Source organism: Cricetulus griseus (assembly GCF_003668045.3).
Source record: "Cricetulus griseus strain 17A/GY chromosome 1 unlocalized genomic scaffold, alternate assembly CriGri-PICRH-1.0 chr1_1, whole genome shotgun sequence".
Classification (NCBI taxonomy): domain Eukaryota; kingdom Metazoa; phylum Chordata; class Mammalia; order Rodentia; family Cricetidae; genus Cricetulus; species Cricetulus griseus.
This window is the reverse complement of record NW_023276807.1, coordinates 203767728-203782766: the sequence shown is the minus strand read 5'-3', so window position 1 is coordinate 203782766 and position 15039 is coordinate 203767728. Positions and strand designations below refer to the sequence as shown.

At 38.4% G+C, this 15039-nt stretch overlaps 1 protein-coding gene across 8 annotated transcripts in view; it reads right to left on the bottom strand.

The window, feature by feature from the left end:
* Positions 1-3122: 3122 nt before the first annotated feature.
* Positions 3123-15039, bottom strand: part of Ktn1 (kinectin 1) — a 100245-nt gene continuing 88328 nt past the window's right edge. For 4 of the 8 annotated variants that reach the window (XM_027386554.2, XM_027386559.2, XM_027386557.2 and 1 more), the window contains 5 exons: positions 14839-14922; positions 8617-8700; positions 6335-6430; positions 5608-5725; positions 3123-3551 (listed from right to left, as the gene is read on the bottom strand). In XM_027386554.2, the coding sequence (XP_027242355.1) occupies positions 5621-5725; positions 6335-6430; positions 8617-8700; positions 14839-14922 (369 nt within the window). In that variant the 3' untranslated portion in view covers positions 3123-3551; positions 5608-5620. Of the gene's footprint in view, positions 3552-5607; positions 5726-6334; positions 6431-8616; positions 8701-14838; positions 14923-15039 lie in introns of those variants that run through there. The other 4 variants (XM_027386558.2, XM_027386561.2, XM_027386560.2 and 1 more) reach the window with 2 other exon arrangements.

The following is a 15039-nucleotide window of genomic DNA, read 5'->3' as shown; positions in this document are numbered from 1 at the left end:
GATGTCATTAAAAACTACAGGAAACAGTGTGCAGAAACAGTGACTCTCCAATTTTTGGTCTAGGAATTCCTCTAGATTTAAAAATCTTTGCTATTTCTATCAATATTCAATGTACTAAAATTAAAACCAAGAAAAAATTTACTAAAAAACTTTTTCATATAACATATCTGATCATGCTTTCCGCTTCCCCAAACTCCTCCCAAATCCTCACCATCTTTCCACCCACCCAACCCCTCCCACTTCTCTTTAATAAAGGAAACAAGTGCCCCCGCAAAAAGCCTCACAAAACAAGAAACCAAAACATACGAACAAACGATTAGTAAGACCAAAAAAAAAAAAAAAAAAAAAAGCCCAAACAAGGCAAAATAAGACAGAAATTCTATTAAAAAACAAAAACAAAACCATTACACTCATTTTATGCTGGTCAGATATTCCTGGGCATGGAACCTGCCCTGAAGCGTAGTTTATATGCCCATTGAGACTTCATTGGAGAAAAGTGGTTTTTCCTTTGCCAGTAGTATCAAGCACAGATTGCTTCTTGGTTGAGAGCCCATGCCCACCTCTCCCTAGCAGTGCTGTGATCATATCGGTGTAATCTATGCATGCTTCCAGTCTGTGAGTTTATATGAACATCAGTCCTGTTGTGTCTGGAAGACACTGCTTCCTTGGAGTAGCACAAATGTCAACAGAGTGGAAAAGGCAGACGGTATCTTATGAAAGTGGTTTTGACCTTCAAGACCCTAGAAATCAAAGGTCATGGGGTACCAAGTGGTCTACATGTCCTACTTCGGAGAACCACTGAGGTAGACAGTCCCTTAGAAACTATCAGAAGACAAGAAAGGCACAGTGGTAACAGAACAAAACCCTTCCTTTTAAAGTTACTTTTTCCACACAATCTTAAATTTTTCTCTAGCTACAACTACATACACATCATTACAGATATATATATATATATATATATATATATATATATATATATATATATATAGAGAGAGAGAGAGAGAGAGAGATGTATACACACACAGCAGTCACAGGCCGGATGGCTTAGACTCAGGACTGGCTCTCCCGAGTAGCCAAGGCCGGGTTTTCACATCTACAATGAAGAGGATGATAGAAGTATCTTTCTTCCCTACCTCAATGTAATCTAGTGAAGAATAAAATATCCAATCCAAGCAAATGTTTTTAAGCTAGCTAGCACATGATAAACTATGCATGTGATACTGTTACATAATAGAATTCTGCCAATGAATGTAAAATGGCCTATTTTTCAAGGGAAGCATTAAAAAAAAAAAAAAATGAGTGAAAGGAGAAACACCTAGCAACCAGCCAGTCTGTCGCCACCAGAACTTAGTCTTCTTTGCCAATCAGTCTCCACTTGGCCTCGTGCAGCTCCCTCATGACTTACACAAACCCTGATGAGACCCCATAGCTTCAGTTTAATAATCGAATTGGCACTCCGGTTCTGGTATGGTGGTATAATCAAGAGATTTTCTGTTCTTTCCTTCCTCCACTGTTGCAAGACAGTGGAAAGATGAGCACTGGGACCAAAAGGAAAAGCATCTACAAGACTTTCCACCATTCCTATGACTGCAGCTCTAGGAATATTTAACCTAAGGCATAGAGCTACAGGTGTCCAACTGAACCATCACTGAATGGGAACATGGTTACCTTTCCCTATATTACTCCACAGTGGAGAAGCTGGCTAGACTGATAGACATACCAGGAACAAAACTTCTAACATGGTCTCATATAGGAAAATTAATATCATTTAATATCATTAAAAATTACTCATGTCCCAAACTGAGATGAGCAGTACTGTGAATGTCTCACCACTTCAGAGGCAAAAGATGCATTAATGTGTGGTTGCAACATTGAGGGAGGGGTGCAAAATAATAGGGGATTGAGCTGACATTTAAAACAAAAGAGGCCATTGGTGTTTTGTATTGGGTCTTGCTTTGTAACCCAAGCTAGCGTCTAACTCATGATCCTCTTGCCTCTATTTACCAACTGCAATCTGACAAGTGTTGTGGTGGTTTGAATTGGTATGGCCACTACAGACTTGTGTGTGAATGCTTGGTACTTGGGGAGTGACACTATTAGGAGGTGTGGCCTTGGAGGAAGTGTATCACTGTGGGGGGTGGGTTTTGAGGTCTCCGTCAGGCTACACCCAGTACACAGTTCACTTCCTGCTACCTGCAGATCAAGATGCAGAACTCTCAGATCCTTCTCCAGCACCATGTCTGCCTATATGCCACCATGCTTCTCACCATGAAGATAATGGACTGAACCTCTGAAACTGTAAGCCAGCCCCAATTAGATATTTTTGTGGTCAAGGTTCCCTTCACAGCAATAGAAATGCTAAGACAGGTGTTTAACACTAGATCTGCTTCAAAATAGCGCATGTGGTAGAAGCATGACTGCTTTTTCAAAAAAATAGCAATAAATGGTAAAAGAGAACTTATGCTCTTCCAGGAGACCTGGGCTGGATTCCCAGTACCCACAGGACATCTCACAAGTCTTTAAACTTGTTCTAGGAGATTCAATATCTTCTGGCCTCCAAGGGCACTATACATGTGTGTTTCACATACGTGAATAAAAGCAAATGACCCATGCACAAATAATAAAAAGAAATTAAAAAAAAAGAAACACCAATAATACTAAAAGGTACTTTAATACTCCGTGGTACAAGATAATTGTCAATTATTATTGCCATCTGAAGAAAACACTGCCCTCCCCTACACACACACACACACACACACACACACACACACACACACACACACACAGACACACACACCTCCCTTCCAACAGAAAAGAATGCATATGACAGAGTCTCTGGACAGAAAAATCTAACAGTTGTTACTTTAAAACAACAGTAGTAAATAGTAAAAAGGAGCCCTTCTCCGTGACGGATGGGACCCGAATGCGTGCACCATCCTTGTTATCACCCACACTGTGGTACCTGACAGAGCCCTGTCCCACAGAGGACACAAAGGTCTAGTCAGGAAGTTGCAGGATCGACAAGACTTGTCTTGTTTGGTGGTTGCAATTAGAAAAACTGCATTCCAAATGATCTGAAGTGCTAATGACACCTATTAAAACTCAGTGAGAATTAGAGTGAGTCGTGTTTGAATAGTAAGTGTCCCTTTATTTGCTGATTACATTAGCAACAAAAGTGTTCCCTTGAGTTGATGTCAGAGGCAGTTACTTCCCAAATGTTAGGTAAAGCAGTGTACAACATCAGTATTAAAATGTTATATTTCACATCGTCTACACCACTTTGATCTTCTGAACAATTTGAGCAAAATAAGGTAAAAGATTACATTTATTTTCAGGTCTATTAATTCAAACAGTTTATTATAAAACTAAACTCTGGAGGTGTCTACAGAGTTGGCTTTTTAAGTGTTTTCTCTGTAAGTCAGTAGTCTAACAAGGTTAGAAAAGACAAAACTGTTCAGTGTGTGACAAAGTAGAAAGGGTGAAACATAAATAAGGCTTTCATTTGGCAAAATATAATACAACGCCTTCGAGTAATTTCCAATGACTTCACTCTGCAAAAGATAAGAAAGTAACCCATTTAGAACAACGGAAGACAAGCACCCAAATGCTGTATCCCATACACAGCTCATGAGATCCACCCTGGCACTTCCTGCAGTGCCCAGAGCAGTTCACACAGATGGTAATGACAACTAGAGGAGGCTCAGGGTTCAGAAGAAGATTTTAGGGACATATTTTACAAAGAGAACAACCCTGAGAAGTTATTTTCATTAGTGTTGCTCAGGATAATGTAACCTAAGGTGCCAGTGCCAAACAGGCTGAATTTCCAGACCCTATCACTAATAAGCACAAACACAGTCTGAAGCCAGGAGGTAGTAGTCAATCTCAGGACTGTTTGTTTTAAAGCTCTCTAATAAGTAAGCCCTTTTCATAGCACCAAGTTGGCAGACTCAGCATATTTTGTCCATACTTCCAATATCTGTGCCACTCACTGTATGAGAAGAAAAGCTTCAGCAAATCATTAATAATGTTGGCAAAATGGTTTAACATAGAAGTTATTCTAGAGTAGATAAATTACAGCAAGGAAAGAAAAACACAATGAGAAAAATTACTTACTAGTAATACTTGTTAATAAGTAAAATAAGACTGGCAAGGTGATGGTGGCACACACCTTTAGTCCCAACACTTGGGAGGCAGAGGCAGGTGGATCTCTGTGAGTTCAAGGCCAGCCTGGTCTACATAGTGAGTTCCAGGACAGATTAAAGGAAGGGATCTACAGAACAGAAAAAAAAAAAAAAAAAAAAAAGAAAAGAAAAAAGAAAAGGTCAGATTGAAGTCATGGGAAGAAGACATGAAATGCAAAAAGTTCTCTATGAGCAGAAAGCAAGGTTGTCACCATTTGGGAAAGGAAAGTGTCAGAAACATAACTTCAAAAACGGAAAAAGAAGCTTACACTGTCTGGAGTGTCTGAGATAAGGAGACACTTTTCTTAGCATTTATAAGAGCATGAGCTTAGGTAGGCTAAAGGAAAAATATCCTAAAGATAAGGTGTGACTGTACAAGCCTGCCATACCACAAGGGAAGTCTGTCAACGTTTTCACACACCTAACCTGTCCCTGGGTGGGGCCTTTGGTCCCCAAGGTTCTGAATGGCAGTTTGAGTTGCCCCTTTGTGCCAACAGGGTATCACCATTATTTTAGAGCAAACGGCCTCAAAAGAAGATTATCTGAAATATTCTGTGTATATTCAAATGCTCTGCCCTAGGCAGTATGATTTAAGTCATTTAAGAAAGCAAAACATAGATAACAAAGCCTGAATTCACCAGCAGGAATACAAGGCATTTTTAAATGCTGCTGAAAATGAGCTTTCTTCAGTCACTTAGACAACACAAGCTCATAGCACGATCTAATAATGGTGGGTTTATTATTTCTCCCAAAGCAAAACTCTCACTTCAAGCACAGAAAAGTAAATTTCTTAGATTATCTACAAAAGCAAACACAAACAAAATACCAAGTTCATATGGTGGTGTCGCTGTAATTCCAACACAGTGGAGGCCTAGGCACTGCCTGAGCAAATCACCACAAAACAAAACAAACAAAAAAAAGGCCAAACCAGCTTCCAACCTACAGAAATTATGGAAATCTAACACTCCCATCTTTAAGTATACAATAAATGTTGTATACTCATTTCATGTTACAAAGTTATGATGGCTTCATTTTCAGCCCAGCATTGACAAAACAAAGCAAAAAAGCAAGTCACAAAGGGAAGGGCAGATACTTGCCCTGAACTAGGATCAGAATCAACTAATGGCAAACTGAAGGCATCATGACAACAGACCAACCCAGGCAGGTAGCCATGTCACAGAGAAGCTGCTTGACAGAAGCTGAAGTAACTAACCATGCAGGATTCTTTTCCTCTAGACCAAAAAACTTCAAAAAGAGAAAGGTCAAAGCTGCCACCTAGAAATTGGGGGGTGTGCAGTGTGGGTGGGGAGATGGTATAAAAAGGGGATCTTTTCTACTGTGACACGAAAGTTGATCAGCTTATGTATTGTGTATGTATTTACCCCACCGTTATTCATAAACAAACAGCAATACTTAGTGTCCATACCCCACAGCCAGGATCACTTCTCCTTCATGAGTTGCTGATTGACTTCCTGAAGCAGTTGCTGTAACTGGACCACAGTCTGATTCAGACTCACAGACATTGTCTCTTTCTCAGGAGCTCCCTGAAAAGAAGAAAAGGCAACCAAAAAAGAGAAACAATGTTTTAAAAAGTGTAAATATAGAAAATCTGAACCTTGATTTAAAAAATTAGCAACAGTAAAAATTGCATAGAAAAATGCTTGCACAAACTAGCTGGCATGAAAGAAACTATGCTACATAAAATGATGGCCACAGAGAAAAATCTAGTCTGTGGATACTGTAAATAATGTATTTTTTTTTCCTTCCAGAAGATAAAAGGACCATGTTTTAAAAAAATTCATCCACAAAGGAGAGCTAGCTTCCAACAGTCCCAGGCACAGGCGCCACACACAGGGTTCTTCCTGCTGAAGATACCCTCTCTTCAAGGGATTTTACATGTACTCAGTTATTCCTTCCTACAACCCAGGACAGGTGATAATCACCATGGTTTATTGTTTTTGTTTTTACCTAAAGCAGAGAGACTAGGGAATTTCCCCTAGGCCACACATGAAGTTAACAAGCAGCATTCTAGCCCCAAGTCTGCCCCTCTCCCAAACATGGAAGCACAGTGTAGAGCCACTGACTGGTCCTGTACATGATTGTTCTTCAAAAAGTTTAAAAGGCAATAGCCTGGGGTTGAAGGAAATACACACCGTTTCTGGGGAAACACTACTATTCCCAATAACAGCATTGTCTCCAGCAGCTTTTAGTGCAATTTTTGAGTGGATAAAGTTCAGTGACTGTTGAGCCTGTAACAAAAGCAACAGGGAGCAGATACATCAAAGCACACAAAAGAAATAACCTGAATATGTATTTTGTACAAAATTAAAGCTCTTCTCAGTGTACAATGTAAAACTTTAGTCACCAAAATGAAAATAGCCACATTTCCCACCAGCTTATAAAAACATGTGTTCACACTTTCAGTAATTCAAACACAGGAACTGTATAAAGAAATTAAAACTAGGAATAACCACACTGATATTTAAGTTTTAGTCTAGATTACAAGTCTGCCAAATCCAACCCACAATCTGCTTTGTACAGCTCACATTCAAGAACAGGCTTTATGTTTTTTATGTTTTTAATTAGAGACAGCCTGACAGCTCAGACTGGCCTTGAACTCATTAAGTAGGCTTGTGTTGAACTACTGTTCCTGCTTCCTAAGCAGTTGGATTATAGGTGTGTGCCACCACACTTGGACTTTTACGTTTCTAAATTTTTCTAGTTTTTGTTTCTCAATGTAACACATAAAAATATCACGTGTAGACCACTAATCCAAAACTGAGTTTGCCGACTCCTACTCTGAGTCCTTCTTTGAACATAAAACAAGTTTAGAGAAAACTAGCAGAAAATGTCTTATGAATGGGCTCGATTATATGCTAGGTTTTACACTGCAAGTTTTACAAAGTGTTTTCTTAACACTTTCAGTCCATAAATACTTATGTGCATTTCCAATTCCAATGGAATATTCCTAATTGTATAGACTGCCAACTACCCTTGCCATTTTAGCCATCACACATACCAGGGCCAATCTACATCTTTAAGCACCTGTGTTTTAATGTCCTCAAAATACTGTCTGAGAAATTGCTAAAACTACTTCTTTTCTATTTTGACTCATAGGCCAAAACTTAAAATAATAAAACTAATTAAATTAAGAGTTTGTACTCTCTCTGGGCATGGTGGCACACACTTTTAATCCTAGCTCAAGAAGCAGCTTGAGGCCAGCTGGTCTACACAGAGTTACAGACCAACTAAGGCTACACAGTGGGACCCTGTCTCAAAACAAAACAAAATACAAACTTCCTGAATCGCCATTTAACATTTAATCCGCATTTAAATAATCTGAAATTTTCAAGCATTTCTCAATTCTTTGTCTTCTGTATTAATGACAATAAGCTTTAAGTTTGAACAACAAAAATAGTTTTCGTATTCTTATGAAATGATATGGTATGACATTTAAATGAGAAACTTTTAAAAGATCTGTTAGCATAAGTACCCAGTAATTGGTGCAGGTAACAAAATTAAAGCTGTGCAAATTCTTGATTTTGCAATTCCAAGAAAGTGACATATGTAATTTTTCTGACATATATATAATCTCCCATAAATACTAGCAGAGTTCCAAGCCATCTTTGTTTTAAAGCATATAAGAACAACTAAAAACACACCAAATCAGAATGACAAATAACCTGTTAACCAAAAGCAAAGTTAAGAAATACAATCCTAAAAGAAATCATCAATGTGAATATGAGAATAAGAAAAACATTTGTGCTCGACATGGTGGCACACACCTGCAATCCAGCAGTAAGGAAGCTAAGTCATTGAGTTCAAGGCCAGCCTGGGCTACATAGTGAAGCCCTGTCTCAGAAGAATAGGTGTGGGAGAAGAGGAAGAGAAGGAACAGATATTGGTACAAAGAACTGAGTGAAAAGAACAAACTTCTGAAACTACAGATATTATACATTCTTCCTACTCATAAACAAACAGAAATGTACTTTGTAAATAAATGACAATATCAAATCTTATTTTAAAACTTTAGAGGGCTGGAGAGGTGGCTCAGCAGCAAAGAGCAGGGGCTGCTCTTCCAGAGGACCTGAGTCCAAACATGCAGCACCCACATGTAGCTCACAACCATCTGCAACTTCAGTTACAGGGGGTCCAAAACTCTCCAAAGGTACCACGTACTTAGGTGGCATATAGACAGACATACCAACAAAACACCCACACACATCAAATAATAATTTTAAAGAATTTTTCAAAAGTAAAAAAATAAAAAGTAACTTCAAATGGGGAAGCAAGTGAAAGTTTGTTTTTCCCCACACACCAGCAGTCTACACTTCTAAGGACCCAAAAAGACAAAAGCAGTTTTATAGTGTGTCTGCCCAGGACTTGTACACAGAATAAGCTGGGGAGACAGTCTCCAGACCAAGCAATGTCTTACCTTATGCAAATCATCAGCTACCTTCTTTCTCTCACTTTGTTCATTTTGAAGTTTTGTTCGCGTTTCATTTAATTGTGTCTTCAACTATAGAAACACAAGAACAGAATGGTTAACTTACTTTGCATACTTATTTGCTTAGAGGCATCACTAAGAAAGAATGAGCTCTAAACAGCCATTATGCACAGTGGATTAGCTAAGAACTGACCAAAGGAACAGAAGAGCTGGCAGCAGAGATCCCATCTGCAGAGCAGAACCTAAGAGAAACTACAGAATGAACTAGAGTTTAGTGTAGAAACGGTCAACCCCAAACCAGAGCCAGATACTAGGAAAGTACCTCTTAAAGGAGTTACAGTTCATAATTATTAAAATTATTCCAAATTAAAAGGAAAATAGAAAACTTTACAGTCAGCTTCAAAACACTCCTATAATCTAGAGTTCTGTTTAAAAAAAAAAAAGTCTGTTGTGAAATAATTTTATTATATACTGTGAAGATGTATCACTTGGATTGGTTAAGAAAAAGCCAAATGGCCACTAGCTAGGCAGGATTTTGGGGGCACAGAGGATCCTGGAAAGAAGAAAAGTGGAGTCACCAGCTAGATGCAGAGAAAACAGATGTGCAGGAGATGTAGCAGCCATAAGCCATGTGGCAAGACATAGATTAACAGAAATTGGTTAATTTAAGTTATAATAAGGGCTAGTTAGAAACAAGCCTAAGCTATAGGCCAAACTTTCATAATTAATAAGTCTCCATGTCACTGGAGGTTGGGGAGGTGATGGTCCCAACAAAAAAGTCTGACTACAACCAGCATCCAACATGGGGTCAGGAATCTCCACATAAGACCTAAAAAAAAAAAAAAGGTTCCAAACACACAAAAACAGAGTCAAACTTGGTTTCCTAGTCCTGCAGTCTCTAATACAGGCCATGATACACAGTCGCATCTCCTGGCCACTCCCTGAGGGCAGTGCCCCATGAGCCAAGCTGCACCTGCTTAGGATTTTGTTCAAGCAAATAGAAAAGGTTACAGATAAAAGCAGGTTCAGACGGAGGGGGGGGGGGGCGCTCCAAACAAGTAACAGTGTGTATAAAATGTACATGGGCCTAATTAAGAAAGAAAAGAATTTGAGTATAGATAGTCATAGAAGAAAATGTTTAAGAATAAGTCTTTAAAGAAAAAATAAAAATATAAAAAGGATAAGCCATGAAAAGATGCAAAACACACAGAGTCTGAATCTGTATTAACTTTAAATTATTTTATTGCTGATGAGCAAACAAGAGCTGCTGAGAGACATTGGATTATAAAAAATAAATTAAACCAACCTACATATTTTAAAAATATCTTAATATCAAAATGGAAGTCAAGAAATATGTTACACAGGGGAAGAGGTTATGCTTTTGTATCCACAGAAAGCGAAAGGCTTTGGATTCATTCAAGATTGATAGGGATTAGATTTGATCGGGGAAGACCACCTGAAAATCCTGGCTACAGACATAAAGAAATAAAGCTTAAAAACCTACAAGACAGGTGACGTATATTTTAACTGCTCAAACATAGAAAAATTATCTTTACCTGACTTGTGGGCACTGTACATTCCATACTTGTGTTAATGCAGGTATGTATGTAATCTTTAAAAGTTTATGTGTTTTCAGAGCAAGGGACCAGACACCAATGAAAATGAATGGTCCAGGTGATGCAGCCTCTCAGAGTGCCCCTGTTGCAGTTTCCTCAGAGCTCTGCATCCAAAACAGCTTCAGGGCTGCTGGTTGAGATGGTCCAGCCTCACAGACTATTCTAGCCAGGACTTGACCACTATCCTAATTTTTTCAGGGTCCCCAAAGATGCTAGTGCCCCCAGATAACAGAAAGCAGTTTAGAGAACATAATGCCCACATTCCCAAGACATGGGGTGGGTGGTTTTTGATCATTTGATGGGTTATGGATGTCTGTCATTGTTTAGGGGGGTTGGTTACAAATTCTTATTGGTCATAATCAGATAAAAAAATGAACAAAGGAGACTAGATTCAGGGATCTCTTCCTGAACAGCAAAGGGAAGGATATAATATAGAAACGGTGGGATAAAAAGGAAGATTGTCGAGTCTACTTTTGAACAACTAGCCTCAAATATTTTACATTGGTGTGGATTTTTGTATACTGATACAAATTTAAGGTTATTTCTGTAAGACCATACTGTCCATACATTTCTACTCGTTTAAGGTATTGTATCTATGCAACTCATTTAAATATGCAATGTAAATTGTTAGTCCTTGAAAGTTATTATTACAAACTAGGATAACAAAGAAATGCAGATTAGTAGTTAGTCATCTATAAATTATAATCATGTTAAGTATGTTTTCAAGGTCAAACATATTTTAGATAGACAGATGGTCTTCAAAGACTGACGGAAAAAAGGCATTTAAAATGTTTTGTTAAAATAGGGATTTTCATGAAAATGAGACATGTCTGCTCATGGTAGCACTGATTTGCTTGAGAGATGATGGGAATAAGTAAGGATATATTTTCTCCTTATATGGAATTTGTTTTCAATGTGGTGAAACCAACCACTGGGCAAGAAACTGTTCTTGCCTAACTGCTGACAGTATGCTGTCTAAACTGGACAAGCAAGACAAAAATAGAAAGAAAGTGACTGCTAGACATGCCAAGACAAGGAGGGAAAGTCCTTCAAAATTCCGGTTTTACAGAAAAATCTGTCAGATATTCTAGGCTGAAGATGGAATCCCCAGCATTACAGAGGAACCTTAGGGTGACTGTCCAGGTAGCCAGATATCTCTATCATTTCTTAGTTTTGGAAGTGGTCTGCACTGCACTTTCTGACTGCTCAGGTAACATATCCTTCTTGGGTCTTCCATGGAGTTGAAGATGAGGTAGTTATATAGTTGCAATTTTCCTTAGGTATGATAGAAGGCAAATTAGGAACAGGGGTTTGGACTCATAAAGATAGAGTAAATAAGGATATATTTTTTCTTTATATGCCAAATACAAATGGATTGAACATTGTAAATGTAACTGTTCCTATTGGATATAGTTTCATTTAACACACCTTCCCTTTCAATTTAGACAATACCAGATAATTGTTCTCATCGTATATAGTTTTATTGTGGAATGATCTTTTTGTACACTGCGAAATGTGTTACTCAGACTGGTTTAAGAGAAAGCTGAGTGGCCAAGAGGTAGGCAGGATTTGGGGGGCACAGAGGATGCTGGGAAGAAGAAAGGTGGAGTCACTAGGCAGATGGAGAGGAAGCAAGATGTGCAGGAGGAGAGGTAACAGCCACAAGCCACCTGGCAGGATTAATAGAAATAATTTAAGTTATATGAGCTAGTTCGAAACAAGCCTAAGCTATAGGCTGAACTTTCATAATTAATAATAAGTCTGTCATTATCGGAGAGCCAATGGTCCCAACGAAAAAAATCTAGTCAGTTGGGATGCTGAAGACTAGGCTGTGTTTAAGAGCACTTGTTACTCTTGGAGAGGACCTTGGTTTGATGCTCAACACCCAAATACTGTCTTTAACTCCAGTTCAAAGGCATCCAATGCCTCTTCTGGCCTCCACAGGTACAAGAAATACATGTTTTACAAAGAAATACATGCAGGCAAAATGCCCATATACATAAAATAATAAATCTAAATTTTTTAAAGAGTCAACTGTTTATCACTTTAAGACAATGAACAGTTTAAGTAACTCTGATAACACTGGTGTAAGGTAACTCTAGCCTAAACTGCACCAGTAAGAAATGCTAAGCAGCTACAAAGACGCTTAGCAGCTAGAGTACCAGTTCCCAGCACCTACACAGTGACTCACAGCCATTCATAACTCCAGTCCCAGGGGATCTAATTCCATCTTCTGGTCTGGGTGGGTACCAGACATACATGTTAGGCACAGACATACAAGCAGGCAAAACAATCAAATACAAAAAATAAACTATTTGTTTTTAAAAAGTCTTGAGATAGGATTCTCAATAGCTAACAGGCTTCATATAAACCCAGTGTCCATGTATAATACCTCTTTTCTCACAACTGTTGCAATTAAATAAAAAGGAAATCATCCACATTGCCTAAAAACGTAATGCCAGGCATGGTGATACACACCTTTAATCCCAGCACATGGAAGGCAGAGGCAGGCATATCTCTGAGTTTGAGGCCACCTGGTCTACAGGGGGAATTGCAGGATAGCCAGCGCTAAACAGAAATCTTGTCTCAAAAAATATTTGGAAAGAAAAAAAAAAAAAAATATCGTGTTTGCAGCCCAGCACAAACTTGATTTCCAAACACTTCTGGAGACTAAACAGTAAGTAAATAAACAAACAAACCAATAAATACACTGACCTTTAAAACAGGGAGGGGAATTCCCACTTGCACAATTTATTTGGGGAGCTATGTTTAAATGCCTAAAGCTTTTGAATTTTGTACTTAACTGAAAGCTCGGTTAAATGGCAGAGAGGCTCATCTTTTGGCATAAGTGCACAAACAGTGTGCATGCCCCCCGCAAATTCTTTTTTTTTTTTTTTAAATAGGTCAACTATTACAATCACAAGAAAGAAAAAAAAAAATAAATTGCCACTTGAAACAGTCTCCTGAACCTTCTAAAACACACTACAGGCTTACAAGGGTGGCATACCATAGGCCTGACAGGTATACTATATAGCAAGTACATGTACAAAACTAGTCTTATATTGCACTGGACATGGGTTTAATTAAAACAAAGCATCAGTAAATAGAACAAGAATTTTAGGTGTGTGTGTGTGTGGGTGTGTGCATGTACATATACATACATGGTATACATAGTACTCTGTATTTACTCCTCATACAACTCTAAAAGCTAATTCTAATAAAACACTGTCTTACTGGGCATCATGGTGAAGACTTCCCTATAAACCTTAATAAATCACAATACTATGCAAGCTGAAGCAGGAAGATTGCTGCCAATTCAAGACTAGCCGGGATTACACAGCAAAAAAATGCTAACTAGGAACAAACACAACCAGGTAGAGGGGACGACAGGAAAGTGTCGGATGCTATGATGAAATCCAGTATTATATGTTAGCCTAAAAACAATTTTTAAACTGTAAGAAACCAAATTTAATAAACATAACTACTGTAATAAACAGCAACCAGGAATGAAAATAAATGAGATAGGTTGTATGTGTGTAGAGCTAAATGAGAGGACTCTTAAGAGCAGGATTAATTTGGGTAAGGAGAAACTTACTGTATTCTTCCTAGAGTATGCTCATATACTTTAAAAAAAAATAACATGTAATATTTTAAATCACAGGAAGATACAATGATTAGTGTATAAAACAGCACAAGACAGCTATGCCTATCTAACAGCTCAGAAAGTCAACAGTCAGTATAAATCCCTAGCTGCCTGGTGCTGCTACAGTCCCCGTTCCTTGGGAGGCTGAGATGGCCTGAGCTAAAAAGAAAAAAAAAAACTCACAGCTACCTTAGGCAATTTAGCAAAATGCTCTATCAAAATTAAAAGTAAAAGGAAGCTGAGAATATAATTCAGAGATAGAACGCTTGCCTATTATGCATAAAGTCTTAGGCTTAATTCCTAGAGCTACAAGGAAGGAAAGAAAGGAGGGAGAAAGAGAAAAAGGAGGGAGGAAGTCAGTCAATGAGTCAGTCAGTTACTTTGGTTTATTATGTGTTAGATAATATATTGATGAACACTGGCTCATATCTGTAATCCCAGCTAAAGACTGAGACAGAAGGGCTACTGTGAGTTTGAGGTCAGTCTACATAATAGACCCAGTCTCAAAAGAACAAGCAGAAAGGAAATTACTTTGAAAGGTTCTGAAATTTACTTTTAGAAAGACTAGTGAAAACGAAGAACACGTCTGCAAGCATCAACCAGCTTCCTCCAGGTTGCAAACCTAGTTAACTATTACAGTCCACAACTCCTTATTACAGTCCTTACAACTCCTCCAATCTTTTGTTTCTTTATTCACCAAAAAGTAACACTGTTCAAGAAATTAGGCTATAAAAGGCAGAAAACTTTTAGAGTTAGAAGCCAAACATGCCATTATTAGGAGCTAAGAAAGAAGAACCATCTTCAGAGACATCAGAGGAGGAAAACTGGCTCTACCGAACAGAAGTGCCAAGCTAAAGGTGTTAGCCAGGAGGAGAAGTCTGGTGGAGTCGGCACACCAGCACATGTGTCTCCAGAGTCGACTGGAAGCTCAGTGGAGGGCAAGCTGCTTACCAAGTTAAGCTCCTCATTCTGTCTTACTGCTTCAGAGTATGAGTCATCAAGTTTTTTCTGCAATTCAGTCAACAGATCTTTCAGCTGCAATGAAGTTTAAAGTTTAAGATTGATCTCCATGATGACCCATACTTGGTAGCTATTCGGAAGCTCTTCTACAAACAACTTAAAAGGAAACACTTTTAACACTGCCATGACTTA